Here is a 27,878-nt window from a genome sequence, read left to right on the forward strand (position 1 = left end):
CCTTAGGTAAGTCATTTTTTAAAAATCTCTATTCCTCAGTTTCCTCATCTGCAAAATAAGGGCAATAACCTGCTTCCTTGTCTTGACAAGAGGATTAAATGAGATAATACATGTAATCCTTAGCATAATGTCTGTTATATAGTAAGTGTTCTAATGGCATATATTGAGTGTTAGCTGATAAAACCAGGACAGTTCTGGGCAAACTGGGATGGTTGGTCACCCTACACGAGATCCAGAGTGCCAGCAAAGGCCGTGGAGACTGAAAGACAACCAGGAGCCCACCTATCCAGCTCAGCTCAGGTGTGGGCACGCTGGGACAGAATGCCTGTTGGATCTCCTCACCTCTGCACACGCATATGCTCATGTCTTTTTCCTCTCCTTTAGAGCATTCCAGGCCTTGGTTCACCTGGTGAAAGGTAACATAGGCACAGGGGTCCTGGGACTACCCCTGGCTATGAAGAATGCAGGCATCCTGGTAAGAGGGGCTGCCACAGGTGGGGCCAGTACAACTGGATGGTAGCAAGGAGGTAGGAGGACAGCCTCTAAAGGTTTTTAGTAGCCTACAGCAAGTAGCAATCTTTCTGAAAGGCAGCTTGGTCCAGACTTGGAGTCTAGATATCTAGCCTAGGTTTGAGTTCTGACCCTGCCACAGACTTTGAGTGGCCTCAGCAAGTCAGTTGTCCACTGTCCAGGCCTCAGCTTCCTCCCCTGTGGAATGCAAGGGTTGGACTATGACTAGTTTTCTAGCTGTGCTCTGTAGAGCACTCGCTCTCAGGGGCACCTCAGAGGCCACTAAGGACCGCAATTCTGAGCCCTTACTCCTTCCACAATACCCCATTGTGATTGCCTTTTGCACTTTCCCAGAGTACGACTTGAGAGCATCTTTGCAAGAATAGATAACATTGTAAGTCAAGTATACTTCAAGAAAGGAAAAAGAAAAGAAAGAATCGCTGTTACTGCTGAAAAGGGTTTGCAAACCAGTTTGCTAGAAAATTCTTTGAGTCCGGAATATTATCTGCACTACCAAATCTCTCCTGGCCGAGTTATTCACAAGTCCATTCTCTTCTCTCTTCCCTTGCCCCTTGGCCCTTCCTCCAGGTGGGCCCTCTCAGTTTGCTGGCCATGGGCTTCATCTCCTGCCACTGTATGCACATCTTGGTCAGGTGTGCCCAGCGCTTCTGCCACAGGTGAGGAAAACACCGTCCTCTTGTCACTTCCTTTGGTACTTGGTTCTCAGGGACATCCCAGAAGCATCCCACATATAACAAGAGTTCACTTCTTAATTTCTTCCAACAAGGCCAAGAAAAAGAGAAAAGCATTTGGGGCAGGGACCTAAATGCAGCTCTACCACGTGACTCATTAGGTGATCTCAATCAGGCCATTGTGCTTATCTGCTTGGCTCATCTATAAATTGGGCATAAACAATCCATGCCTAACCCTGCCTCAGAGAATTGTCATGAGGATCCAATGGGATCAAGGATATGAGAACCACTGTACCCATGCGAGGTGTGTATTATTACCCATGTTATATAGTCACCATCCCACTTGACAGGTAAGGAAAACAAGCCACCGAGGAAATACCACCAGGTGTCAAAACCTGAACTAGAACTTGGGTTTCTGCCCCAGTGTTCTTTCCGTTCTAGCTGGGTTCTGTCTTGCTATGTGTCTCCTGACTTTTCAGTATATTAACTTAATTTAAACTGCCTCTTGGTAACTGTATGCAGTCTCTCCTGCAGACTTAACAAGCCCTTTATGGACTACGGGGATACGGTGATGCATGGACTAGAAGCCAGCCCCAGCACCTGGCTCCGGAACCACGCACACTGGGGAAGGTACCTTGTTTTTGCTTTGCCCAAAGTAGGGAAGACATGTGGCTGTCAGGGATGCTCTCTTCCCTGGACAGTTGGCTCGTGTAACACAGAACGCTGGACTTCACATGAAAGGGATTCAATGGCAGTCTTCCTGATCCAGCCCCACTCCTTGTATATACAGGGTTCTCATTCCTTTGCTATGCAACTTGAATATCATTCACTTTTTTATTAAACCACATTTATCTAGTTGCGACTATGTACCAGGCCCTAAAAATACTGTGGGGAACAAGGCAAACAAAGCTTTGCCTGTGCAGAATCCATAGTCCAATGGGAAACACAGACCTTAAACAGTTTAGGACACAGTTACTTAATAGCCACTGGGATAAGTACCATGAAGGAAAGAAGTACTAGTTGCTACCAAGTAGGTAAGGAGATGTACGTAGGTTCAGGTAGGCTTCCTAGGATGGAACAGTTGAGATGAGTTCTGAAGGAAGGCATTCTTAGGAATGAGGAATTACCTAGGGAAAAGTGGGCAGGAGACTGAAGGGCCTTCCAGGAAGAGGAGCAAGCTATGAGGTCCTGAAGCAAGAGGGAGTATGTGACAGTTTCAGGTAGCTTGAGGGTAGATAGGGAGATGATGCTGAAGAAGGATCCAAGGGCCCAAACAAGCTGTACATTTTAGACCCTCTTCAAGGTCTTGTTCTTTTCTTAAAAGCAACCAGGAAACCATTGGAGGGTTTTAATCAGAGGCTTTCCTGTTTTAATCATATTTGCATTGTCTGAAGATCTGTCTGGCTTCTGTAAGGAGAAGAGATTGTAAGGGAGCAAGAATAGACTTAGACCCATGAAGAGGCTGTTGACAATGTCCAGGCAGGTGACAGTGATGGCTGGGTCCAAGCTGGTGGCAGTGGGGATGGAGAAAAGTGAATTTGGTCATGATTTGGGCCCCAGGGTTGTGGGGAAAGGAAAGAAAGAGTCGAGGTTGACTCAGGCTTCTGATGACTTCTGTTTCGCGTATTCAAGCAGAGATGTCAAGTGGGTAGTTATATGTATAGGTTTGAACCTGTCTTCATGCAGGAGACACTGAAGTCATCAGCTATGATGCCAGGGGACAGAAGAGGTCTCTTAGGGAGAGAGTATATAGTGAGAAGAAAAGAGAGAAAAAGACCAAGACGTTGAGGGTTCCTTGGTGAGCTGAAGTCTACCTCCTGCAACCTCCACTTTTTTGCTTTTGGAGATGATGGAAACAGTCAACGCCTTCTGTCTCCTGGTACTTGGGACTAAATCTACCCTTTTGTCTTTGTTTTCCCACCTCTCCCCACCCTGTCTGTCTACTCTTTTCTACTCACCTCTAGATTATCAAAGTCTCTCTTGAACTGTGATGCCCCAAACTGCACTACCTGAGGCGTGCCTTGCTCATGAGCATCATGGGTCTGGCACGTCTCTTGACCCAAAGCCCATTCACATACTGAATTAATAAATTCAGCCTATGAGCAGACTAGGAAGGCTATGGGATGATTTCTAGTATTTTCCCAATTGTGTGACCCAAGAGGTGGCTTTTGCCTGTCGCAATGCGTCAGATCCTTCTACCTATTGTTGGGCATGTAAGGTAGATTTTCCTGCTCTATTTAGGAATTTCACTCCACTAATTATCTCCTCTCCTATAACTTGAACTTCTTTTTTGAACTATGGGCTCTTCCTCTCAACATTGAAATGTGTTCATGTATCTCCATCTTAAAAATAATAAAATAAATTAATAAAGCCTCCTGGACCTTACACCGTCCTCTATCTCATATTCATTATCTGATTATTCAACAGATATCTATGAATACCTGCAGTGTGTCAGGAAGTGCTTTAGGCAGTGGGTTTACTACGATGAACAAAACGGGCACCTTCAAGACTGGAACTCACACTCTAGCTTTATGAAAGAATAGCCCACCCTCTAATTTTACATCCATACACCCCATTCACACCTCCTTCATGGATCACCTGGCTTTCCTGTCCTATACTTCTACTGAAGTCCTTTCCATCAATGTCCTAAAGGACCTCCCTATTGTACCTTCTTTGCCCTAGAGAACCTCTCAGCAGCGGTGGGTACAATCGACTGTTCTCTTCTTCAGACATTCTCTCTTCACTTGGCTTCTGTTAAACCCTTTTTCATCCTAGTTTCCCACCTACCTCTCTGGTCATTGCTTTGCAGGCTTCTTTGTTTCTGTCCTCCCTTTAAATGTTGGTGTTCTCTAGGGTTTGGAATGCTGCCTTCTCTTCTCACTCTGCACACTTTCCAACGCTAATTTGCCTTCTCAAGGCTTTATCCATCACTGACAAATCAACATTTCCAGACCCCAATATGTGGTTGTCTCCTGAATGTCTCCTGTAGGAACCTCAAGCTCAACAATACAGGTACTGAATGTGCCATTTCTTCCTCTTCCCGTAAAACCTGTTCTTCCTTCTGAGTTTTCCAGTTCATTTTGTTGTCCAAGCTAAAAACTTGTCACTCACCTTAAGTCACTTCCTTTTTCCTTCCCCTAGATGTAGGTAGTCACCAGGTTCTGTAAATTCTAGTTCCCTAGTATCTCTTAAAATGCTTTCAGTTCTCTCACCCTAACAGCTACATCTTTGTCCAGGTGGCTGCCATCTTTCACCTCCATTATCTGGTCTTCCCATCCTCAGTCTTGCCCGCTCCAATGGACTCTCCACATGGCAGCTAGAGAAATCTGCCTAATCCCTCTGCTGAAATGCTTTTTCCTCACTACTTCTTCACCATCTGCCCCTCCTCTTTATTCCTTTTTTCTTCTCTCACTCTCTTTCTTCCTCTTCCCAAGGGACTCCCGCTCAGGTATTGGTTTTTTCTAAGAAGGCTGTCTGCTCTTTAATTCGGATAAAATGCCCTTTTTACCATGGCCCTTAGTACCATATTATTATTTTATTTATTTATTTATTTCTGGCAGCACTGGGTCTTCGTTGCTGCATGCGGGCTTTCTCTAGTTGCGGCGAGCGGGGGCTACTCTTTGTTGCAGTGCACGGGCTTCTCACTGCGGTGGCTTCTCTTGCTGTGGAGCACGGACTCTAGGTGTGCAGGCTTCAGTAGTTGTGGCTCGCAGGCTCTAGAGCACAGGCTCAATAGTTGTGGCGTGCGGGATTTGTTGCTCCACGACATGTGGGATCTTCCTGGACCAGGAATCGAACCCATGTCCCCTGCATTGGCAGGTGGATTCTTAACCACTGCGCCACCAGGGAAGTCCCGCCATATTATTTTTTATCCATCTCACCCACTAGTCTCTAAACCACTAGAGGAAAAGACCACGTGTTATTTGTCTGTGTATCTTCAGTGCCGAATATGGTGTCTGGCACATGGTAGGAAAAAATTTTAATGATTGCTAATAAGTTGTGCCTATTGCCTTACATCAGTTAGTATCAACACAGAGCTGGGTATGGGGCAAGGTTCCTGATGATGAAGAATTTTACCACTGCTGAGTTGAGAGTGTGGAGGTGGTTGAGAAACATGTTTTTCAAAGAACTATTGTTACATCCCTTCTACTGCCCCATTGTTGATTGTGGTAGCAGGACCGAGGGTGCTGGTCGAGGGTTACCAACCCCTGGGAACAGAAATGGAAATGACAAGCCAGCTCTTCTTTTATAACAAGTTTTTTTCTTTTTCTCTCTCTCCTCTCTTTCAGGCGTATCGTGAGCTTCTTTCTTATAGTCACCCAGATGGGCTTCTGCTGCGTGTACATTGTGTTTCTGGCTGATAATTTAAAGCAGGTAGAGTCTTCTAGAGAAGGTGGGAGGGAAAAGAACATGGAAAAGGAGGGTCCTCTTTTTCTAGTTGTTCAACAAATAGCTTCTTCTCTTTGGGCCCTAGTATCCTCATCATACAATGAAGAAAGTTAAACTGAGTGTTATCAAAGAACCCAGGCTTCCCCCAGTTCACATATCTGCAGATTTCTGTAAGTGGTTACTTTATCCACAGTACCCTTTGTCCAAGAGTTGTCTCTAAAACTGGACCTGTCCTCAAGGTTGGTCTTTAAAATTGAGCTGGAAGTAACCTTGGATTTTGTCAATCGTCCTGCCTTGGTACGTAATCATCCTTAACTCTTCTTAAACTGATACAGGTCTTTTTGAATAATACCTAATCTTTGGGCCATCTGTATCTACCTTTAGCTGTTTAATCTCCTTGGTTTAACAGTTTTTTTGTCCCCGAGAAATTCTTCTGATCTAACCCAATATTTATCTTGGAGCAGTTTGAGCAAAATAATGTGGGTAATAACAGAGGCTATCCTTAATCAATAAGCTTAAAAAAGAAAACTATTCTTCAGGGCTCTTTTTCTGTTTATAGTAATACCAGAAACTTGGAAATGTAAACAAAAAATTAAAAAGAAGGAAAAAAGTAGTAAGAATTCAGAATTAGCTTCTATTATGTGTCAGGTACAGTGATCATTTTATAAGTTTTCCCCCATTTAATTCTCTCCATGGTCTTATCAGAGTAGATACTATGGTTATTCCCATCTTGCAGATGAGAAAACTGATGTTATGAACTCTATAATGTATATAAATATGGTCACAGAACAAAGGTTAAAAACACAGGCCTTTTTAACATCACAGCTCAAGTTTTTAAACACTATGCTATACTGCTTCTTAAAATAAAACAAAATTATTCTTAATCCAACCACTCATGGATGGTTTTAAATGAGTATTAACTGATTAGCATTTTTAGATGTCCTTAAATTTTTTAGTGTAATTTTTAATAGTTTTATAATTTTCCATCATACAGATGACTTAGTCTTTTATCATCTGATATTTTCTGTTTTTCTACTATAATCTGTACAAGGCTTTGTATAACCCTTTATTACTTTAGTATATGTATTTTTTAAGTAAAATTACTGGGTCAAGGAATTTGATTTGAAGGCTCTTAATTGCCAGATTGCTGCTTGGAAATCAATCTGACATTAGCAGAACTTTATCAGTCATCTGTCTAGAGACAAGGTAAGCACTGTCTCAAGGAGTTTGCAGACTAAATGGGATGTGCTCTAAGACATATAAAAAGCTAAATATCAATATAATATGTCGGTGTTGGGTCAGGACTCCACTAACACCCTGAGGTTGGGGATACTTAATTGTGAACTAAGGGGCAGAAATGTATGGGAGCAGGAGAGATCATTGGAGCAAGAGAAGCCCCCCTTGAGGAGATGCACCTGAGCTGGGCATTGAAGGGCAGGTTGGAGAAGTAGTGGCAGCCAAGGTGGGAGGAGGAATAAACACCCGAAGGCAGGAATGTACGGGACTTGCTCAGGAGAGGCAATACAAGTGGTTGTAGAAGAAGGTGTGGGCCTTGGGAGAGGAAGAGCTTTCACGGTTGAATGGGTCCATTTATGGAAGGCCTTGAATACCTGGCTAATGTTCCAAGTATTTTTCCTACTGTAGTGAGGAATCAGAAAAAAACAAGACAATGATTTATTTAAGTATTCATGATGTGTTAAATGAAAAGGAGATTTATTTATTTTTTTAATTAATTAATTAATTTATTTTTGGCTGCATTGGGTCTTCGTTGCTGTGCATGGTCTTTTTCAAGTTGCGGTGAGCAGGGGCTACTCTTCGTTGCAGTGTGCAGGCTTCTCATCGCAGTGGCTTCTCTTGTTGCGGTGCAGGGCTCTAGGCATGCAGGCTTCAGTAGTTGTGGCACATGGGCTCAGTAGTTGTGGCTCGCAGGCTCTAGAGCACAGGCTTAGTAGTTGTGGCACACGGGCTTAGTTGCTCTACAGCATGTGGTATCTTCCTGGACCAGGGATCGAACCCATGTCCCCTGCATTGGCAGGCGGATACTTAACCACTGCGCCACCAGGGAAGTTCCAGAAAGGAGATTTCAAAATAAGAGTGTATACTATAATTTCAGTCTTGTAAAATAAAAAGGATGCGTGTAATACATGTAATTTGTGATACTGCATAGAAAATGTACAGATGAATATATTGCAAGGCATTACCATGGCAACCCATAGGTACTGAGATTATCATTGATTTTACATTTTCTTCTTGCTTAAATCTAGTTGCTAATTGTTCTGCAGTGGACTGTGTTGCTTGCACAATAAGACTGTAGTCATTAAGTCATGTTGATTCCAAAGGAGGGTGGTACCCTCCCTCCTACCCCCACTTTGCTGGGAGGTATTTGTACAGCGTGCAGGGGGTGTTCCTTGTTTGTCGCAGTGACGCGGAGATGCTAATACCTTTTACTGGGTGGCGTCCAGAGATGCTAAATGTCCTGCAGTGAATGGTCAGATGCTCACAAGGAAGAGCTCTCTCACTCAAAATGTCAGTATTGGTCCAATTAAGAAACAGTAAGTGATGAGCTTTTTTGGTTATAAGCAAAAGAAACAGATTCAGTGGAACTTCAGCAGAAAATGAGTTTAGTGGAAGAATATTAGCTAACTTCCAAAATGACAGAGAAAACTAAAAAAAAAAAAAATGGGTCTCAGAAAAGGACAGGAACAGGAACCAGGGCAGCTAGGGGCATGTCGATAGAATTGATGAGCAGTCTCCTCAGGGATTCCCTATCGTAATTACTGTTTACCCTTTTCTAGGTCTGCCTTGTGTCACTTTGCTTGTTATTTAGATTCACATTCCAGGGAGAGATGTGAGTGCCTGTGCTTGAGTCAGAGGCAGTGCTTTGGCTCTGCCACATGATTGTGATTTACAGTCCACCAAGGTTGTATTCAGGTGAGAGAGAATACGCCAAAAATAAATGAAAATCAGGAGGAATGGATTCTGCGCTGCCAAAAGCTAACAAATGGCCACTCTAAGTTTAGGTATTTATGTTTATTAAGTTCGTTTTTTATTAAAGTTATTTCTGCAGCCTCTTTTGAGGAAGTATGGTGCAGAAGATTTGCAATAAGAAATCCTAAAGTCACTCTAACTCACTCTGAGACCCTGGCACGTGAGACATGCCAGCTTTTTGTGAGGGGGTCTGATTATGGGCCAGGCTCTGAGCTAATGATGTGGCCAGAAAATTCATCGAATCTTCTCCTTGCTTTTCCCATTCGTCTCCCAGGTAGTGGAAGCGGTTAATAGCACAACCAACAACTGCCATTACAACAGGACAGTGATCCTGACGCCCACCATGGACTCGAGACTCTACATGCTCGCCTTCCTGCCCTTCCTGGTGCTTCTGGTGTTCGTCAGAAACCTCCGAGCCCTGTCCATCTTCTCCCTGTTGGCCAACATCACCATGCTGGTCAGCTTGATCATCATCACCCAGTCCATCATCCAGGTTAGCACACCACACTCCTCACTCCTCTAGTGGGCAGAGCCTTTTATCAATGATAGACCGACACCTGGGGCCAGCCCTGAGGGTAGATATATATGCACTTCCCTCTTCAGCTTAGAGCCCACTTTACTGTAACATTTCTTCCACAAAGCTGTCTCTGCGCACTCTCATTTTTCTGGGTATCTCCTCTTTGATGTTGCTTCTCCAATACTCGTTTTATGTCAAGTCCTGGTTTTAGAAGAAAATTATGCTTTGCAAGGAAAATATCTTGATTGGTTAACTATAGACCATTCCTGTAATGGTTGGATAGCAGCAAAAGGCAGATAAAAAGCAGGATTTTTCTACCACAGCTAAACCTTATTGAACTAGTCTTACATCCTCTAAGCTATAATTCCAAGTAATTGCAAAATTACCCCTAGGGAACTCAAGAGAAAACAACAACAACTAATATTTAGTCACAGAGGTATAAATAGAAAGTCTTAAAAGACCACAAACAAATCTATCATGATGTAAATCACACGTCTTTGAAGTTGAGTATGGATATTCATTTTCCCTCAGTTTCCCACTTTTCTCTCCTTTCTAATTTTCATTTTATAATGGACAAGCCTACGTAGAAATTTAAATCCAGAAGATACCCTTGGCATGCCTAATACCTTTCAGATGTTTTCCTCTTTCAGAAGTCACAAGAAAAAAACGTTATTTTGTCCATGGAATTTAGTAAAAATAAGAGATGAGCCAAATATTTTAGGATAACCACAGATAAGTCTTAAGGCAATATTGATAGATTCTACAAAATTGAATTTCCCAATGAAATAGCTACCTCTGATTTATTTTTGGACTATTCCAGAGGTTGCTCAATTAGAGAAATTGTTCTGTCATTATTTTCACATACTAGGTCACAGGGTACATAAAATATTTATTCCACACACTTTTCTTCTTCTGTTTACAGCTCATTGAAGAAGAAAAGGGGACTTTCATATGTAACGAATTACTTTGGGCTCCCTAGAATATCACTGTAACTATAGTCAAAGTAATTTCCCACGTCTATAACCACTGGTACATTCAAAGTGTTCTTGGGCACTTTAGGCTAGTACTAACCTGTGGTGGGCAAGATTGTCTTCTGGAGGATTCTGATAAACCAGACTCCCTCTGTGAGATCCCTGATCCTTCAGTACTTTGAGAATACCTTAATCTTTCTTTCCTCTGGCTCTTTGCTATTGGGAAGCGTTAAAATCAACTCTGATTGTGGCCTACTTCCTTGTGAAGTTTTCTGAATTGCTTGATATTCAATTTTTTTTATAATTCAGCTTTACTCTCAGAATACTCTTCTCTTAAGGGATCCCAAACATGCTTTGAGAGAAAATGTCTTTACCACATTTCTCTCCCCCATAGGGAATTCCAGACCCCAGCCGCTTGCCACTGGTAGCAAATTGGAAGACCTACTCGCTCTTCTTCGGAACAGCCGTTTTTTCATTTGAAAGCATTGGTGTGGTAAGGTTTCAATTGGGGTAGACTTTCCAAGGTGCTGTGGGTGGCCTTCTGAACAGGAGCTGGGAGCTCTGGGCTCTGTGTGCACGGGAGAAACTAACCTCTGACCTCACTTGGGTCAGGTGGAGAAACTAACCTCTGACCTCACTTTGGACCAGCAGGAGAAAGTAGGTTATAGCAGAGAGGTTAGAGCAGTCGGGAGAGTTTTATTCCTGTCCCAGTACATTTGTTAAACATTTATCTTCATATCAACATGTCTTTATTAATCTTTAAAAATCAAGATAAATGGAGGTATACAACTTAAATTACAGGATTTTTATGAAACATAAAGGAGTTTTAAACTGGAAAGTACAGTTTATTTACAATGGATTATTATATAGTCTCTACTTCCACACTTGAGGAAGGATAGTGCTGTGTATAATTTTTTTCTTCCAGTTTTATTGAGGTATAATTGACATACAGCACTGTATAAGTTTAAGGTGTACAGCATAATGATGTGACTTACATATATCATGAAATGATCATCACAATAAGGTTAGTGAACATACATCATCTCATATAGATACAAAATTAAAGAAATAGAAAAAAATTTTTTTCCTTGTGATGAAAACTCAGGATTTACTCAACTTTCATATATAGAATAGTGTTAATTATATTTATAATTGACCTACAGCAGTATGTTAGTTCCTATTACTTACAATATAGTACTTCGATATTTCTATGGCTTTCAAAATGATCACCATGGTAAGTCTAGTTATGATAAATGTCACAATACAAAGATATTACATAGTTATTGACTGTTTTCCCTGTACTGTACATTTCATACCTGTGACTCATTTATTTTGCAAGTAGTAGTTTGTACCTCTATGCTTTTTAAGTTTACTTTTAATTTATATACAGTACAATTCACTTTTATTTGGTGTACATCTCTTTAAGTTTTGAGAAGTGCAGAGTCATAGATGCACCACAATCAGAACACAGAACAATTCCCCCACCATAAAAAGCTCCCTTGTGCTGCCCTTTTTGTAGTCAACTTCCCCCCACTCCCACTAACCCCTGGCATCCACCTTCTGTTCTCTGTCTCTATTGTTGCACTTTTTCCAGAATGCCATCCACATGGGATCATACAGTATGTAACCTTTTAAGCTTGGCTTCTTTCACTTAGCTGCATATACAGTCATCCACGTGGTTGCATGCATCAGGAGCTTGCTGCTTTCTACCGCTGAGCATCCACTGTATGAGCAGTACCACAATGTGTTGAACCATCCCCTGTTTAAGGACATTTAGGTTGTTTCTAGTTTCTGACGATTATGAGTAATGCTACTGTAAGCATTTGTGTACAGGGTTTTGTGTGAACATATGTTTTCATTTCTCTAGGAGTAGGTTTGTTAGGTGACATGTTAATGTATGTTTAACTTTATAGAAAATTGCCCCACAGTTTTCCAGAACTGCTATACCATTTTGCATTCCCACCGGTTGTATGAGTGTTAGAATTCCTTTGCATCTTTGCTGGTTCTTATCTGTGTTTTTAGTGTTTTTTTAAATTTTAGCCATTCTAATAGGTGTGTAGTGCTATTTGATTGTGATTTAATTTGCATTTTACTAATGACCATTGATTTTGAGCATCTTTGTATGGGCTTATTTGACATCTGTATATCGTCTTTGGTATAAGTGTCTGTTCAAATCTGCGAATTTTTAAAGAACTGAGTTGTTGTCTTTTATTGCTGAGTTTTAAAAATTCTTTATATATGCCAAATGCAAATCCTTTATTAGATGTGTAATTTGCAAATAGTTTCTCTAGTCTGTAGCTTGTCTTTTCATTCTCTTAACATTGTCTTTCATAGAGAAAAAGTTTTAATTTTGATGAAGTTCAACATATCAAAATTTTTCATTTATGGATCCTACTTAGTTTATCTAAAACTTTAGTTTTATCTAAAACACTTTGCCTACTCCAAAGTCACGAAGACTTTTCTCCTATATTTTCTTCTAAATGTTTTGTTTTCATTGTACATTTAGATCTATGATATATTCTGAGTTAATTTCTGTTAAAAGTGTTTATAGGTTGAAGTTCAATTTTTTTAAGGATGCCAATTATTCCTTCATCATTTGTTGAAAAGACTATCTACTCTCCATTGAATTACCTTTGCATCTTTTAAAAAGCTAATCGATATATGAATATGGGTCAATTTCTGGACTTCCTATACTGATTCATTGATCAATGTGTCTTTCCTTTCACGATACCAAAATATCTTGATAACACAAGCTTTACCTTAAAATCATGTAATATTAGAGCTCCAACTTTGTCCTGATTAATATTTGTGTGATACATTTTTTTCCGTCCTTTTAATTTTTTTATTGAGATAAAATTCACCATTTTAACCATTTTAAAATATATAATTCAGTGGTTTTCATTGCCTTCACAATATTGTGCATTCATCACCACTGTCTAATTCCAAAACATTTTCATCATCCCAAAAAGAGACCCTATGCCCAGTAAGCAGTCAGTCTCCATTCCCCTCTGCTCCCAGCCCTGGCAACCACAATCTTTGTCTTTTAATTGGTGTGGTTAGACCATTTGCAGTTAATGTAATTATTATGTTTATTAGGTCTGCATTTTATTATTTGTTTTCTGTTCTACCCTTCCTTTTGCTTTCCCATTTTCTCTTTTTACCTCCTTTTGGATTCTTTGAATACTGTTTAGTATTCTACTTTAGTTTGCCCGTCAGAGGTTTGACTATATCTCTTTCTATAATACTTTTCATGGTTGCTCTAGGGATTACAGTATACATATATAGCTTTTCACAGTTTACTTACAGTTAATATTTTATCATTTCTAGTAAACTATAGAAATCTTATAGTTGTAGAGTTTTTTTTTCTTTCCCCCCTTTTTGTTGTAATGACCATATGTATTACTGGTTTGGCCAAAAAGTTCGTTCGGGTTTTTTTAGGAAAAACTCGAACAAACTTTTCAGCCAACCCAATACATCTAAATATATCAAAACACCATCAGAAAAATGTTATAATTTTTGCTTTCAGTAGTGCCACATGGCCCTTTTGATAAACTTACTAAGGGAAAAATAGTCTAATGTATCTATCCAGGTACCTACCATTTCTGTTGCTCTTTCCTTATTCCTGAAATCACAAGTTTCCCTCTGGCATCATTCCCTTCAACGTGAACAAACTCCATCATTATTTCTTTTAGACTGGTGACAAATTTTTTTCATTTTTTTTTTATCTCAGAATATCTTTATTTTTTGCCTTTATTCCTGAAGGATGTTGTTGCACAATATAGAATTCTAGGTTGGCAGTCTATTTTTAGCACTTTGAAAATATGGTATCCCTTCCTTTTGCCCTCAGTGGTTCTGGTGAGAAATCTGCAGTTATTTGAATCATTGTTCCCTTATATGTGATGTTGTTTTTTATCTGGTTACTTTCAAGATACTTTTCTAAAAATCTTTGGTTTTCAGCAATTGTATTGTCTGGATTAGTTTTCTTTGAATTTGCCCTGTTTGAAATTCGCTTAATTTCTTGAATCTGTAAATATATGTCTTTTACAATTTGGGAAGTTTTCTTTTTCAAAAATGTTTTTCTGTACCAATCTCTTTTTCTTCCCCTTCTGGGACTCCAGTGACCTGAATGTTAGACACTTTGATATATGTCCCACTATTTTCTGAGGCCCTATTCATTTTTTAAAATCGTTTTTTCTCTTTTATGTTCAGATTCAATAGTTCCTATTGATCTGTTTTCAAGTTCACTGACTGTGTTCTGTCATTTACATTGGACCTCTCCAGTGGGGTTTTTCAGTTCTAAAATTTCCATTTGGTTCTTTGGTTCCTATTCCTTCAGCTTCGTTGCCAAGAACTTATATCTGTCCATTTGTTTCAACAGTGTTCTCCCTTACTTCACAGAGGATGGTTATAACACTTGCTTTAAAGTCTTTGTCTGATATTTTCATAATTTCTGTAATCTTAGGGTTGGCATCTGTTGTCTTTTCCCTTGAGCAGTGTTGAGATTTTCCTGGTTCTTTGTATGTTGATTAATTTTAGACTGTATCCTACACATTTTGAATATTATTTTATGAGACTCTGGAGCCTGTTAAAATCCTCTGGAGCGTGTTGACTTTTGTATTTTAGCGAGGAGTCAATCTGATTAGATTCAAACTACAAGTCCTGATATACCTTCAGTAGACCATGGTTTTAGTATCAGATTAGTTTTCAAAGACTTTGAAGTGATATTTGGCTTCACCTTGCTTATATGCTACCCAGGGGCCAGACCGTGGTCTGTCTACACAGTAGTTCTCAAAGCCTTTACTTTGATGCTTCACATCAGTTCCATACGTGTACAGCTCAGGGCTAAGCCCAGACTTCATTCACAGGGATGAAGGGAATCACTTTCTCTGGCTCCCTCCTTTCCGTGTTTTCCTGCACACTCACCAGTGTGCTGCACATTCACCCAGCAGCTTCTTTTTCTGGTCCTCTGGCTACAAAGCCAGGGTTTTAGCCTCCTTATACTCCTATACACTTCTTGTGACTGGGCCTAACTCGAGGGTGACCACTGAGAGTAAAAAGAGAAGAAAAGAGCAACAGGGATTCCTTCCAGGTCTGGCTTCCTGGGCATGTAACCTGTGTGGTCACATGGGCCCCTGCCTTTAAAAGGATTTCACACTTGGTTTAATGCCCTGTGTTCATCATCTTGAATTTCTTGATCTTTGACCAAGTAGCCTTGCATTGTCATTTTGCACTGGGCCCCACAAATTATGTAGCCAATCTGATTCCCCCTTTACTCTTTGGACTCCCAAAGTCCTCTTTCCCTGTTCCTCTGCTCCAAGAGAAAGAGTTTGTCTTGTCTCAGATTTTTAGGTGCCTACGTAACCACCACAGTCCCTGATACAACAGATTGCTGCTTTGTGACTGAGACTTGCCTTGGGGAGTATGGCCTGGAGAGTAAAAAAGGAAACAGAATAATAGGGATTTTCTCCATGCTCTCTGTCCCACAGGGTCCCCTATTTTAGGTCCCTCTGGCCAGAAAGAGGATTTCTTTTTGAGTTTTTTCTCTCTGCATCCACTACATAGTTCTAGGATTTGGGCTCTCCTTGAGTCTAAACTAGGAGAAACAAGAAGAAAAAAAATCAGGAAGCTCACTGCCATGATGGCCATTTTTACTGGTTTTGAGCAATTCACCTTCTATTATATACTTTTCAGAGTCCATGGATAGTTGCTTTATGTATTCTGTCCAGGGCTTTTAGTTTTAATTAGTGAGAGAGATATGGTGCAATGTGCTTACACCATCTTAATGGGACCGGAAGCACTTTATATATAGAATTTTGAACAGTCATGGCAAAAAGAAGAGTGGTTGAGCAAATGACTTTTGAGGCAGAATGTGCTGGAATCTTAATTTTAGTCACAGGCTAATCTCTGAACCTTAATTCTTCAACTATAAGATGATGATTCTACATGTTCAGTAAGTGTTTATGAACATCTACTATGTGCTAATGATTATTAGTATCAGAGTTCAAATTACCTTTAGAAACCTTCTATTCCAGTCTCTAATTTTACAGAAGAGGAGCCTCACCCCAAAGAGGGACAGGGTCTTGAGCTGCATCACCAGCTGGGAACTGCTACAGCTGGTACTATTCACTCCCAAGCCAGAGACCTTCCCACTTTATGTGAATGGCCATTTAATCTCTTTGATTGTGGGGAGGCGCGGGGGGCGGAGGGAGAAAGCCAGTTACAGTAAATCTCCTACATACAAACCTTCAAGTTGGGAACTTTCAAAGATGCGAACGCAAGGAGTGAAACTGTGCAGCTTGCCCTCTGTCTCCTATTGCTGACGATACTTCAGCTCTACATCTCCCACCTCCTCTCCCTCCTCCAGTAAGTAACTCTTCTTGCCTGTTTACTCCATACCAGCCCCTGTATGCCATCTGTCGTACTGTACTGTACTACTGTACTTTTCAAGGTACTGTACTGTTAGATTAAAAATGTTTATTTTTTGTGTGTTTTTTATGTATTATTTGTGTGAAAAGTATTATAAACTTATTATAGTACAGCACTATATAGCCGATTGTGTTAGTTGGGTACCTAGGCTAACTTTGTTGGATCTATGAACAAATTGGACTTATGAACGCGCTCTCAGAATGAAACTCTCTCTTATGTAGGGAACTTACTGTACTTAGTATGAGCTGGCCTTGTAAAAAGATCATCTTTAGCCTGGGGAATTTATGCAACAAAAATGTATTGCAGGGTAGGAAAGCTCACGTTGGATTGCTCTTCACCTAATCCCCTGGACATTTTCCCAAGCACCTGCTGCATCTAGGAACATGCACCTAACCCAGAAGAAAGTGGAAAGTCCCAGACATGCCCTCCCCTCAAGCGTCTGCCATTCACATGGGGAGGGAGGGGAGGTGCATACAGGACAAAGAAGGATTTAACAATACAAAGGAATAGGTGCTAAGTTCTCACTGAGTAATAAACAAGCCCAGGGCTGTGGGAGTTTAGGCAAGATCGGGTAGAAGTACTTGGACTTTGGAGGACAGCCCTGGTTTGCAGCCTTCCTCTGCCACTTCCAAGCTGTATAGCTTGGTGTAAGTTATATCATCTTCAGAGCCTTGTTATAAAATAAGAATTACACCAAGTACCAGCTTCATAGAGTTGTGGTCTTTGCAGTATTACAAAATAATTGTAGTTAACATTTACTAAGTCCTTACTGTGTGCCATTTCAATGCTCATGTAATTCTCCAAAAGATTCTAACAGGTAAGTTTTCAGATCAGGAAACTGAGGCACAGATCACCCTAATGGTGCATGAAGTGTGCTTAGCACATGGCTGGATCAAGGAGAAGGGGAAGGTGAGGGTGGGCCCTCGGTCAGTAGAAGTCTGAGGAGGAAATTTTGAGATGAGGCCAAAGAGTTGGTACCAAAGATAGAAGAGACCTTGGAATGCCCAACAGGCCCAAGAGGCAGGCTGGCCGCAGTTTGGATTCTCTTAGAGCCAGATATGCATCTGGGGAAGAAGGATCCTGAGAACATGGTATGTGGGGAAATGTGCCTCTGGGGAGCCAGGGCGCTCTAGTCCCAGTGCTGCTGCCAGCCCACTGCATAACCTGAGTCTTGGCCTTCCCATCCGTACAGAGAGGGGCAAGTGCACTAGAATTGGGAGCCTCAGACTCAAGTGCTTTTGGAAGACAACGTGGGTGGAGAAGCCAGATATATGTCAGTGTGAGAGGGAGAGGTGGGCCTGGTAGGTGGGGAAAGAATGTTGTGCTTAAAGGCATTCATATTCAGTTGTCTGAAAGACTGGCCAAACAAAATGCACCTGCTGGCCAGATCTGGCCGCCCCAGGGAGTTGAGCTCCTGGGTCTGGTCAACCTGCAGGGTGCTTCCAGCTCTGAACGGTCCAGGGATCATCTTGTGACTGCAGGCCTTCCTTTCCTTTTTTTTGTTTTTTAATTATTTATTCACTTATTTTGGCTGCGCTGGGTCTTAGTTGCATCACGCAGGATCTTCATTGCGGCATGTGGACTTCTTAGTTGCCGCATGTGGACTCTTAGTTCCAGCATGCATGTGGGATCTAGTTCCCCGACCAGGGATCGAACCCCGGGCCCGCTGCATGAGGAGCGCCGAGTCTTACCCACTGGACCACGAGGAAGTCCCTCTTTTTTTTTTTTTTTTTTAATTGTGGTGAAATATACCTCACATAAAATTTACCGTCTTAACCAGTTTTAAGTGTACAGTTCAGTGACATAAAGTACATTCATATTGTTGTACAAAGATCATCACCATCCATCTCTTTTCATCTTGCAAAACCCAAACCGTGTACCCATTAAACAATAATTCCCCGTTTATTCCTCCCCCCATCCCATGGGACTCACCAGTCTAATTTCTGACTCTGAATCTGACTACTCCAGTTACCTCATATAAGTGGAATCACATAGTATCTGTCATTTTGTGACTAGCTTACTTCACTTAGCTTAATGTCTTCAAGAGTCATCCATGTTGGGGCATATGTCAGGATTTCCTTCTTTGAAAGGCTGAATAATATTCCATTGTATGTATGGACCACATTTTGTTTATCCATTCCTTCATCGGTGGACACTCAGCTTGCCTCCAACTTCTGGCTACTGTGAATAATGCTGCTATGAATGTAGGTATACAAATATCTGTGCATGTTCCTGCTTCCGATTCTTTTGTGTACATACGCCCGGAAGGGGCATGCCTTTCTTCTTTATGCTTGTGTTCCTCTTTCTCCTCCTCTCTTCTTACATTGGGCGTTTCTGTAGGTTCTGCCCCTGGAAAACAAGATGAAGGATGCCCGCCGCTTCCCAGTCATCCTGTCTTTGGGAATGTCCATCGTTACTGCCCTCTACATCAGCATCGGGACTCTGGGCTACCTGCGGTTCGGAAATGACATCAAGGCCAGCATAACCCTTAACCTGCCCAACTGCTGGTAACTCTATGGGCTCTCAGGCGGTAGGGACTCAGGGCCAGTGGGAACAGGAACATATAGGTCACTTTCTCCTCCTTTCCGCAGAAGGTAAACTGAGGTCTGGAGGGTCTCCACAGGGAGAAGCAGAGCTGACACTGAAACCGTGGGCTCTGGATTCTCTGTCCAGGGAGCTCTTCTTCAACAACAGCCTCCCATGTTGAGTGAGGCCTTGATAGCTAGCTTAGTATGAGGAAGGACATGATTTAGGAAGAGAGGGGAGAAGTCAGAGTCCTTGGTCACCTAAAGAGAGAAAGGAGGGGCACAGAGAAGGGCAAGAGGCAGAGAGTGGAGCCGGTGGGTGGCTCCAATTACATTTACTAAGGCTGCACTACCAAGTCCTGCAGAGTAGCTAGGATGAAAAAGTAGTAAAACAAGAACCAATTGGGGAAGACCATTAGAATCTGGAAAATGTTTATATCAAGTGACCCAATTCATATAACAGTTAGCTGACCCAGACTTCAACACTGGATATTTAAATAGACAGATGAACCCCTATCACATTGTGCAGCACTTTCTCCCACACTGAGGCATGTCATTAATTACCAGGTGCCTGTCTTTTTAAGGGTCACTTGGAGGCTTAATTTGTCTAAATGGGGCTCCTTTCCCAAGTTGATCAATATCATTCATCGATCATTTACTGCATCCCAATTACACACAGATGCCAGTCTAGACACGTGGTGTGGAGGGTGCTGATGTGAGTAGACTATGATTTTGAGCTTCACTATCTTCCTCAGCTCATGGTCCAATGGGAATGGGGAATGGATAGTGTACGTACACAGATACAACATAGAACAGAAAAAGAAGCCCTCCAGAATAGTGGAGAGCACTTGGGGACTCCCAAGGAAAGAAAGTACATTGGAATGGGAGAACAGGGAATCTCCCTGTCCAATGAGAACTCCGTCCAAACAAGGACGACAGCACCTCTGAATCCAAGACCCAGTTACACCAACTCCTAGCTCATGGTCATGGATGGTTTATTTAACTTCTCTGATGTTCAGTTTCCTCTTCTAAAAAGCAGCGTTATCATGTGGATTAAGTTGGGCATGCCTAAAAGCATCTGCAATGTAGCACCTCCTCTAAAGATGGGAATTTTTAAAAATAGGTGGGGTTTGCACAGATGGAAAGGGAGTAGAGAGGGTGTTCTAGGCAGCAGATAGAGTGTGAGCAAGAAACACAGAGATGTGGAAGTTTGCCTTTTTAAGGAATGGACTAAATATACCCAGACACAGTCATACAGGTTTATTTAACGTGCCAGATGCATCTACCACATTAGTGGGCTAAATGAAAAAAGCCTTATCTCCATTGGTCAAAGAAGGCATCGATAAAACTCAGCATCCCCCATCACATGCTCTCCTGCCCCCAGTCTGAGGCCTGCAGGTAACCCTGCCTCTCCTTTTATCCCCAACCCTCACACAATCCTCTGTGTAGACTACCTCTTCCCTCAAGGATTTGGGATTCTGCAGTTCATTCAACCACCTGGAAGCATTTGTTGAGAGCCTGTTATATGCCAGGTGCTTTGGGGGATCCAGAGAATTCCTAAGAAAAGAGATTACAGAAGACCAGATCTTTTAGACCCAGGTTTTTTGGTCTTCACCCCTTATCACTTGTATCTCCCTGAGCAAGGTACCGGGCCTGAGCCTCTGTTTCCTAAAATCTAAAATTCAGCATCAAGTGATGATGGTTTATGAAGGTGTTATATATACCCATACCTGAGATTCTTTTTATGTAGAGATGACCCTCTCAACGGTTTCCATTTGAATCTATTTCTCTATTTCCACTGCATGCTCTGCTGTGACTTCCTCTCATAGAAGGTCCTTCCCCATCATTTTCAGACAAGGAAACATTTGCCTATGGGACTGTTCCAAGGTCAGAGGTTAATGTACAAGGAGGCCAGGGACTTCCCTGGCAGTCCAGTGGTTAAGACTCTACACTTCCAATGTAGGGGGCTTTCAATCCCTGGTCGGGGAACTAAGATCCCACATACCTTGCAGAGAGGCCAAAAAAAAAAAAAAAGCAAAAACAAAATAACAAGGAGGTCAGGTGTCAGAGCACGTTGGCCTTGAGAGCACTGCTCTGGTTTGTCCTGCAGGCTGTACCAGTCGGTCAAGATCCTCTACATAATTGGCATCCTGTGCACCTACGCCCTGCAGTTCTACGTCCCTGCAGAAATCATCATTCCCTTCGCCACCTCCCAGGTGTTAAAGCGCTGGGCACTGCCTCTGGAGTTGTTCATCCGCCTCGCCATGGTCAGCCTGACATGTGAGTAGGAGGCAGAGCACCTCGTTGCTGTTTTCCTGAGGGTTATCAGGAATCAGCCAGATGGTAGACAATAGTCATGATAACCAGCATTGATTGCATACTAACTGTGTTTCAGGGACCATTCTAAGGCTTTCCAAGTAGTAATTCATTTCATTTATGCTTTAGGGGCAACTTAATTCTTACATGTACCTAATTAGACAGATTTACCGGTGTCCAGCTTGAGGGAGTGACAACTTATCAAATAATAATCACAATAAGAACTGACTTTTATTAAACACCTACTATGTGCCAGCCACTGTGCTAAGCTCTTTCTGTTCCATATTTCATAGTATTTTATTCAGTCCTTGCAGGAACTCTTATGAGGTAGGACTGTGATAAACCCTACTTTGTAAATGAGAAAGCTGAAGCAGAGAGTGATAAGTAATTGGCAGGAAGTGCCAGAGGTGGGATTTGAACCCAAGTCCAGGCCCATCACCCTTCACCTCCAGGACAGAGGTTGAAAATGGTGGCCATTGAGTCTAACCTGGCATCAGAGGTATGTTGTTTCACCCTCATAATGTTGTATAAATTTGGGCCAACATTAAAAATGTGGGAGAGGTCTCACATACAAATGCAGATTTCTAATGTTTGGGGGAAAAATAAAATGATTTGGCAAACCTAGGGTCACATCCCCATTGGCAGCAGTGCCTTGGCCTCCGATGGGCTGGTATTCACCTGTTGCCTTCAACTGTCCCCACTCACCCCCTCGGCAGCCCTCCTTGTGCTCCAGGCCCTATGATCCAGGGTGCCCCTTTCTGTAAGTATTTTAGTGGAGGCGAAGATGATAGAGATTCCTGTGTTGTGTTTGCCATGGCCCAGCTGTTCCTAAGCCTCCTTTTAATTGTGATTCTTGCTGTGCTAGACCAGCCCATATAAATCATGGGACACTGATTTTCTTCCTTTGAAGTTATTTGTTCCCAATTTGTCCTAGGAGGCAGGGACACTGCCCTTCAGAATATTAGAGACTCCAGAAAGATCAGTGAATTTGCCCCAGATATGAAGATAACAATTCCTTAAGCTTCTGTATGCATTGCCCCAGTCAGTACATATGCAAACGGTTACTTGCAAACAAGTAATAATAATAAAGTAATAATGAAATAATAACAAAAATAACTTTTCTGAGTGTTTTACACAAATTAACTCATTTAAAACTTTAACACCTGGGCTTCCTTGGTGGCATAGTGGTTGAGAGTCCACCTGCTGATGCAGGGGATACAGGTTCGTGCCCTGGTCCGGGAAGATCCCACATGCCGTGGAGCAGCTGGGCCCGTGAGCCGTGGCCGCTGAGCCTGCGCGTCCGGAGCCTGTACTCCGCAACGGAGAGCCCACAACAGTGAGAGGCCCGCGTACCGCAAAAAAACAAACAAACCAAAAAACAACTTTAACACCATTTGCAGTATGAACCATAATACCTAAAAGGATAGCTACTGTCTCCATTTGGCAGATGAGGGAAAAAACTGAGAAACGGGTGGAGACTTACCCAAGGCCACACAGGGAGAAACCAGAATCCTGCCTTCCGGTCCTGTTTTGTTCTGTTCTACCACACTCCATCCTAGGAGACCCGGGGGAGCCTTCTGGGCTTTCTTTGTAACTAGGAAAATTGTCCATCAGGTAAAATAAAAAATGTAAAAGCCCAGGCCTATAAAACAGCCTACAAAAAAAACGATATACATATATAAATAATATATAATTATATATAAAAATTTAAACATATAATTATATATATTATATATTACATATTATAATTATATAATTATAAAATATAATTATATAATCACATATACGTATATATTATATATATATATAATTTCAAAATCTTTATTTTAGCTTTTAGTATTTCTTTGTTAGATGTTTTCTGACATGTATATACAACCTGGAGAAGATACTGCTTTAGAGGGACCCTGTGATCTTGTTCCCACTGAAGACCCCTTTCTATAAATAATTTCACATTCTGATTGTTTGCAAGTAAGAGGTTCTTGCAGTCATGTTACTTATTAATGTTAGTTCCACGAAGGTAGGGGTTTTTTTTTGTCTATTTTGTACATTGACACATTCCAAACAGCTGGACAGTTCCCAGCACTGTTATTTAGTGTTATTTATTAAGTAAGAGCTTAATCATTGAACATGTAGAGATTTGAAATGTACTTCTGTGGCATAAAAATTATCTTAGGCTAAAAGCATTAGAACAAGCAGCCACAGGGGGTGCAAACCCTTATCTAAACTTCCTTTGCTGAATTAAGCAGGAACTTCTGAAAAATACAGGCACCATAAATCCCCTTTCTGGGAGATTTTCAATCAGAAAGAAGACTAACCATCATCACAGACTGAGTAATTACTTAAATTATCAGAGAATGTCATACGTTCCACTTGTTCTTGCATGGAAGCTAATTCTCCCCCATCCAGTTCCCCTTCTTTGTTTGGAGAGCCAATTCATCTGAAGGCTCCCTAGCCCTAAATAAACTTTGTCTTTCCGCCTGTTAATTGCCTAATTGTCAGTTAAATTCTCAGGCCCCCAAACACTTGAACCTGAATGGGAAGAGGGAAGGTTTTTCTCCCCAACAATATGAATGTATATATTTGAACAATAATTGGTTGAAAATGATTGAAAGGAGACACACCAAAATTTTAATGTATAAACCTCTAGTGAATGTGATTGGGGGTTATTACAGGAGTTTCAACTTTTTCTTTAAGTAACTGAATGTATGAGAAACAACTGGTATATGGTTTAAGAAAAAGATTTTTAAAACAAACTTTAAAATTTTGGCTAAGCCTGGGAAGAGCCTTCTATCCCGTATCATCTCCCGCAGGCATCTTGGCCATCCTCATCCCCCGCCTGGACCTGGTCCTCTCTCTGGTGGGCTCCCTGAGCAGCAGTGCGCTGGCCCTCATCATCCCACCCCTCCTGGAGATCACCACCTACTACTCAGAGGGCATGAGTCCCATCACCATCATCAAGGACGCCCTGATCAGCATCCTGGGCTTCGTGGGCTTTGTGATGGGGACCTACCAGGCCCTGGACGAGCTGATCCAGTCAGAAGACCCTCTCACCTTTTCCAACTCCACCATTTTTATTCAGTGAAAATGGCACTGCTTCTTACCCACCAGCACCTGACAGTTAATGATATAAATCTCTTCTATATGCATTATCTATATTTTGCTGCTTTACCTTTCTCTGAGTCAAGTCACAGTGAAACAAGCACGGACTCACCAGCTACAAGGTCTAGATGGTAATTTAAAAAAATTTTTTTTAAATTTATTTTCTTTCCGTCTCTAGCTTTCCACTACACTGAGAGCTCTCTCACTGAAGGCTCTTGATTCCATTCGGGTTTTTGGCAATTCACACGATGAATTTCACACCTTGAGTGGGGCTATGCAAGAGGAAGCCACCAGGGGGCATCCAAGAGGCAGCACCTGACAGAAGGAGGTGCAGCCAGCTAAGGCTGATGGTGATTTGGTAGACAAAGGGTGTCCTCTTTTCCAGATCTGTTTAAAGAGCAAAGATTAAGAGTGGGGACATAATCCATAATCCAGCAAGGTGTGCACAGCTCCAGCGTCAAGATGGACAGGATCCACAGGTCCATGGTGAGCTGCAACTCTCAGACAGAAAGGAACCACCATATTTAAGTCAAGGGCAATAAACTTTCTAAACAACTGGATAAAGTTTTGGCCCAATTCAAAGATCTCAACAAGGGACAGTCGTCACAGAAATGGATGTGCCAATGGCGGGGGGTGGGGGGTAGGGTGGGGATGGACAATGATTATTTCATTATTTATCTCTTGATTCTTTTTTTTCTTTAACCTCTTGATTCTTGCAACAAGCGTTCTTTCTTACCTACCACACACCAAGCATAGTTCAAAGTTCTTGTAATAGTTTGCAAAAATGGCGACAAATTCCTCTTGACAATGTGACATTGCAGCTCCCATCAAGAAGTGAAATCTATATCTCTACCCCTAGAAACTTGTCTTGGCCTTGTAACTTGCTTTGGCCAATGGGACATTAGTAAATGTGACGCAAGCAGAGGTTTCGTGACGGCTAATGCATTGGAACTTTCATCGTGATGCTCTGTGTAGATAAGAGCACCAAGTGAAGAAGCCAGGGCTAGCCTGCTGGAGGAAGAGAGACCATGTGGAGCAGAAATGAATCATCCCAGTTGAGCCCCATCTCCCAGAACAGCCAGCCTGCCGACTTCCAGACACGTGAGTGATGTATCCTAGACTATATACAGCCCCAGTCAAGCTGGCCTGGACCATAAATATTGCTCAGATGATCCACAGAATTATGAGAAATAATAAATGTTTTTAGTCTTAAGCCATAAGATGTGGAAGCTTTTATGCAGCAAAAGCTAACTGATACATTTCTCTAAAGGGGATACACTAATGAGTGAGAAAACAATCTCCGTCCTCCAGCTAGTCTGCTCTCCACTGGGGAATAATGACAGGTCATCAACTAAGTTAATACCATCATAGGTCCGTTTGAGGGCAGGGGAACACTAACTGCTCTGGAGTACTGAGCATGTCTTTCCACCGGTGGCACCATTAGAGCTGGATTTTGAGTAGACTTGGGTCTCCCAACACTGGATCTGACCGTCCTTCCACTCAATCCTGCTGCCTTGACATTCCCGTGCCTTTTGTCATGTCTGACCTTGGCTGACAGCCAGGAGCCCCTCAACCCAACACAGCACTTCACCCTTCTTGGTGGTGACGGCTCCCTCCCTCCTCCCTAAAATCACTAAAATTGGGGAAAGGCATATAGATAAATGAGATGTTGTAGGCAGATCTGTAGTTTAGTGGGGGGTAAAGATGTTTCTTATTACACACTCTATGGTGTTGGAAAGTGACCCATGCTTGTTTCAGCCTCAGTTTTAAGATACCATTTTAAACAGCCCTTTCCTGCTTATTTTTATCCATCATCCTCCCTTTGCAGCCTAGGGAAGTTACGGAGGGGTGAGGGGCGTGTCTGCCCCAATTCCCAAGTCCTGGTCTCTTGTTTTTGTGTGTTACTTTCTACCTGCTGGATTCCAGAAGGTACTTCATGAACACAAGCTCCACACCCAGATCCCATAGTCTGCAGAGTACCTGCTGGGAGATGGGACACTCATAGCCTCTGCAGTGGTCCACAGCCTACCTGGCCAGAGAGCTGGGTCATCATTTCTACATCAGAAATGTAAAAGACCCAAAGGACTTCCACCGATTGGTTCAGAGGCTTGGCAAAGTGGTCTTCCTCTCTCTGACCCTGTCTCCTCCACCTGGCTCAACTGTCACCCCACCCAACCTTGCTAAGTTTAAGATTGTTTTCCCTGTTATTAAAAAATGGTCACTCTCATTCTCCAAGGACAAGTCCCTACTGTGTAAGATGATCAGGTTAATCTTATCATTTAGACCAGTCTGGCTAAAGTTAAATCTTGGAAAGAAAGAAAGAAATTTAGCAACATGGATATAAGCAATAAAAGCAATCTGGGGAGACTTACTAGTAATTGTCAGCAACACTAAAGATACCAACTATTAGAATTGCGTGAGTGTTGGGGGTATTAAAATTTTTTAATTGTTCGATACTGGGTTTTTACACACACACACACACACACACACACACACACACACACACACACACACACACAGGCTTCCCCCTCCCTACCCCCCTACTGATTTCTTTAACTTTGGGAGCTTGCTTTTGAATCAAGGATCAGAGAAAATCATTCCATTCCTCAGTGAGCACTTTTTAAGTGTTTTGCATGTGCTTATCTCATTTAATCCTTACAATGAAACCATGAGGTATGTATTGTCATTGTTCTCATTTTCAGATAAGGAAATAGGCTTAGAAATATTGAATAACTTGCTGACGATCAAACGTGTAGTGACAAATGGGTTCAGGACTGAAGACTTTCCACACCAACACTCCTCACTGCTTTGTAGAGAGCCCAGGAGAGACCTTTGAATGATGGTGGTTAAAGTAAAAATGGGAAAAATGTGTCCAGTGGATTACACATTTAAAAAAATTAGAAACCCCACAGCCTCTCTTTATAAGTAATAAATCAGCTGTGAACTGAAGAGGGGGTTTCTGGAGACTGTATGGTGATTCAGGAGCAAAGCAGGATTTCCTTGCCACCCTTCAAGTCTGCCTGATGCTATTTAAACTCTTCTCAGGCCTAGAGAGAAAAGAAAGTCTTCCCTACTTTTTATACAAAGATATCCTGATTCTGATACCAAAATCTGACAATGCACACAGAAAAACCATGACCAAATATAAACATAAATACAAGCATCTTTGGGACTTCCCTGGTGGCGCAGTGGTTAAGAATCTGCCTGCCAATGCAGGGGACACTGGTTCGAGCCCTGGTCCGGGAAGATCCCACATGCCGCGGAGCAACTAAGCCCACACACCACAACTACTGAGCCTGCACTCTAGAGCCCGTGAGCCACAACTACTGAGCCCACATGCCACAACTACTGAAGCCCACGCACCTAGAGCCCATGCTCCGCAATAAGAGAAGCCACCACAATGAGAAGCCCGTGCACCACAATGAAGATTAGCCCCCACTCGCCG

General features: G+C 42.1%; 1 protein-coding gene across 3 annotated transcripts in view; it reads left to right on the forward strand.

Annotated features, from left to right (window-relative positions):
* The window catches only part of LOC101287496 (proton-coupled amino acid transporter 3), a 131,039-nt gene that overhangs the window by 49,174 nt on the left and 53,987 nt on the right, over window positions 1-27,878 (forward strand). The window contains exons 9-17 of one of the 3 annotated variants that reach the window (XM_049707797.1): window positions 385-475; window positions 1,099-1,187; window positions 1,737-1,832; window positions 5,492-5,576; window positions 8,854-9,072; window positions 10,462-10,560; window positions 18,834-19,000; window positions 21,129-21,298; window positions 24,145-24,558. In XM_049707797.1, the coding sequence (XP_049563754.1) occupies window positions 385-475; window positions 1,099-1,187; window positions 1,737-1,832; window positions 5,492-5,576; window positions 8,854-9,072; window positions 10,462-10,560; window positions 18,834-19,000; window positions 21,129-21,298; window positions 24,145-24,416 (1,288 nt within the window). In that variant the 3' untranslated portion in view covers window positions 24,417-24,558. Of the gene's footprint in view, window positions 1-384; window positions 476-1,098; window positions 1,188-1,736; window positions 1,833-5,491; window positions 5,577-8,853; window positions 9,073-10,461; window positions 10,561-18,833; window positions 19,001-21,128; window positions 21,299-24,144; window positions 24,559-27,878 lie in introns of those variants that run through there. The other 2 variants (XM_049707798.1, XM_049707796.1) reach the window with 2 other exon arrangements.

Source organism: Orcinus orca, chromosome 3 (assembly GCF_937001465.1).
Source record: "Orcinus orca chromosome 3, mOrcOrc1.1, whole genome shotgun sequence".
NCBI lineage: Eukaryota > Metazoa > Chordata > Mammalia > Artiodactyla > Delphinidae > Orcinus > Orcinus orca.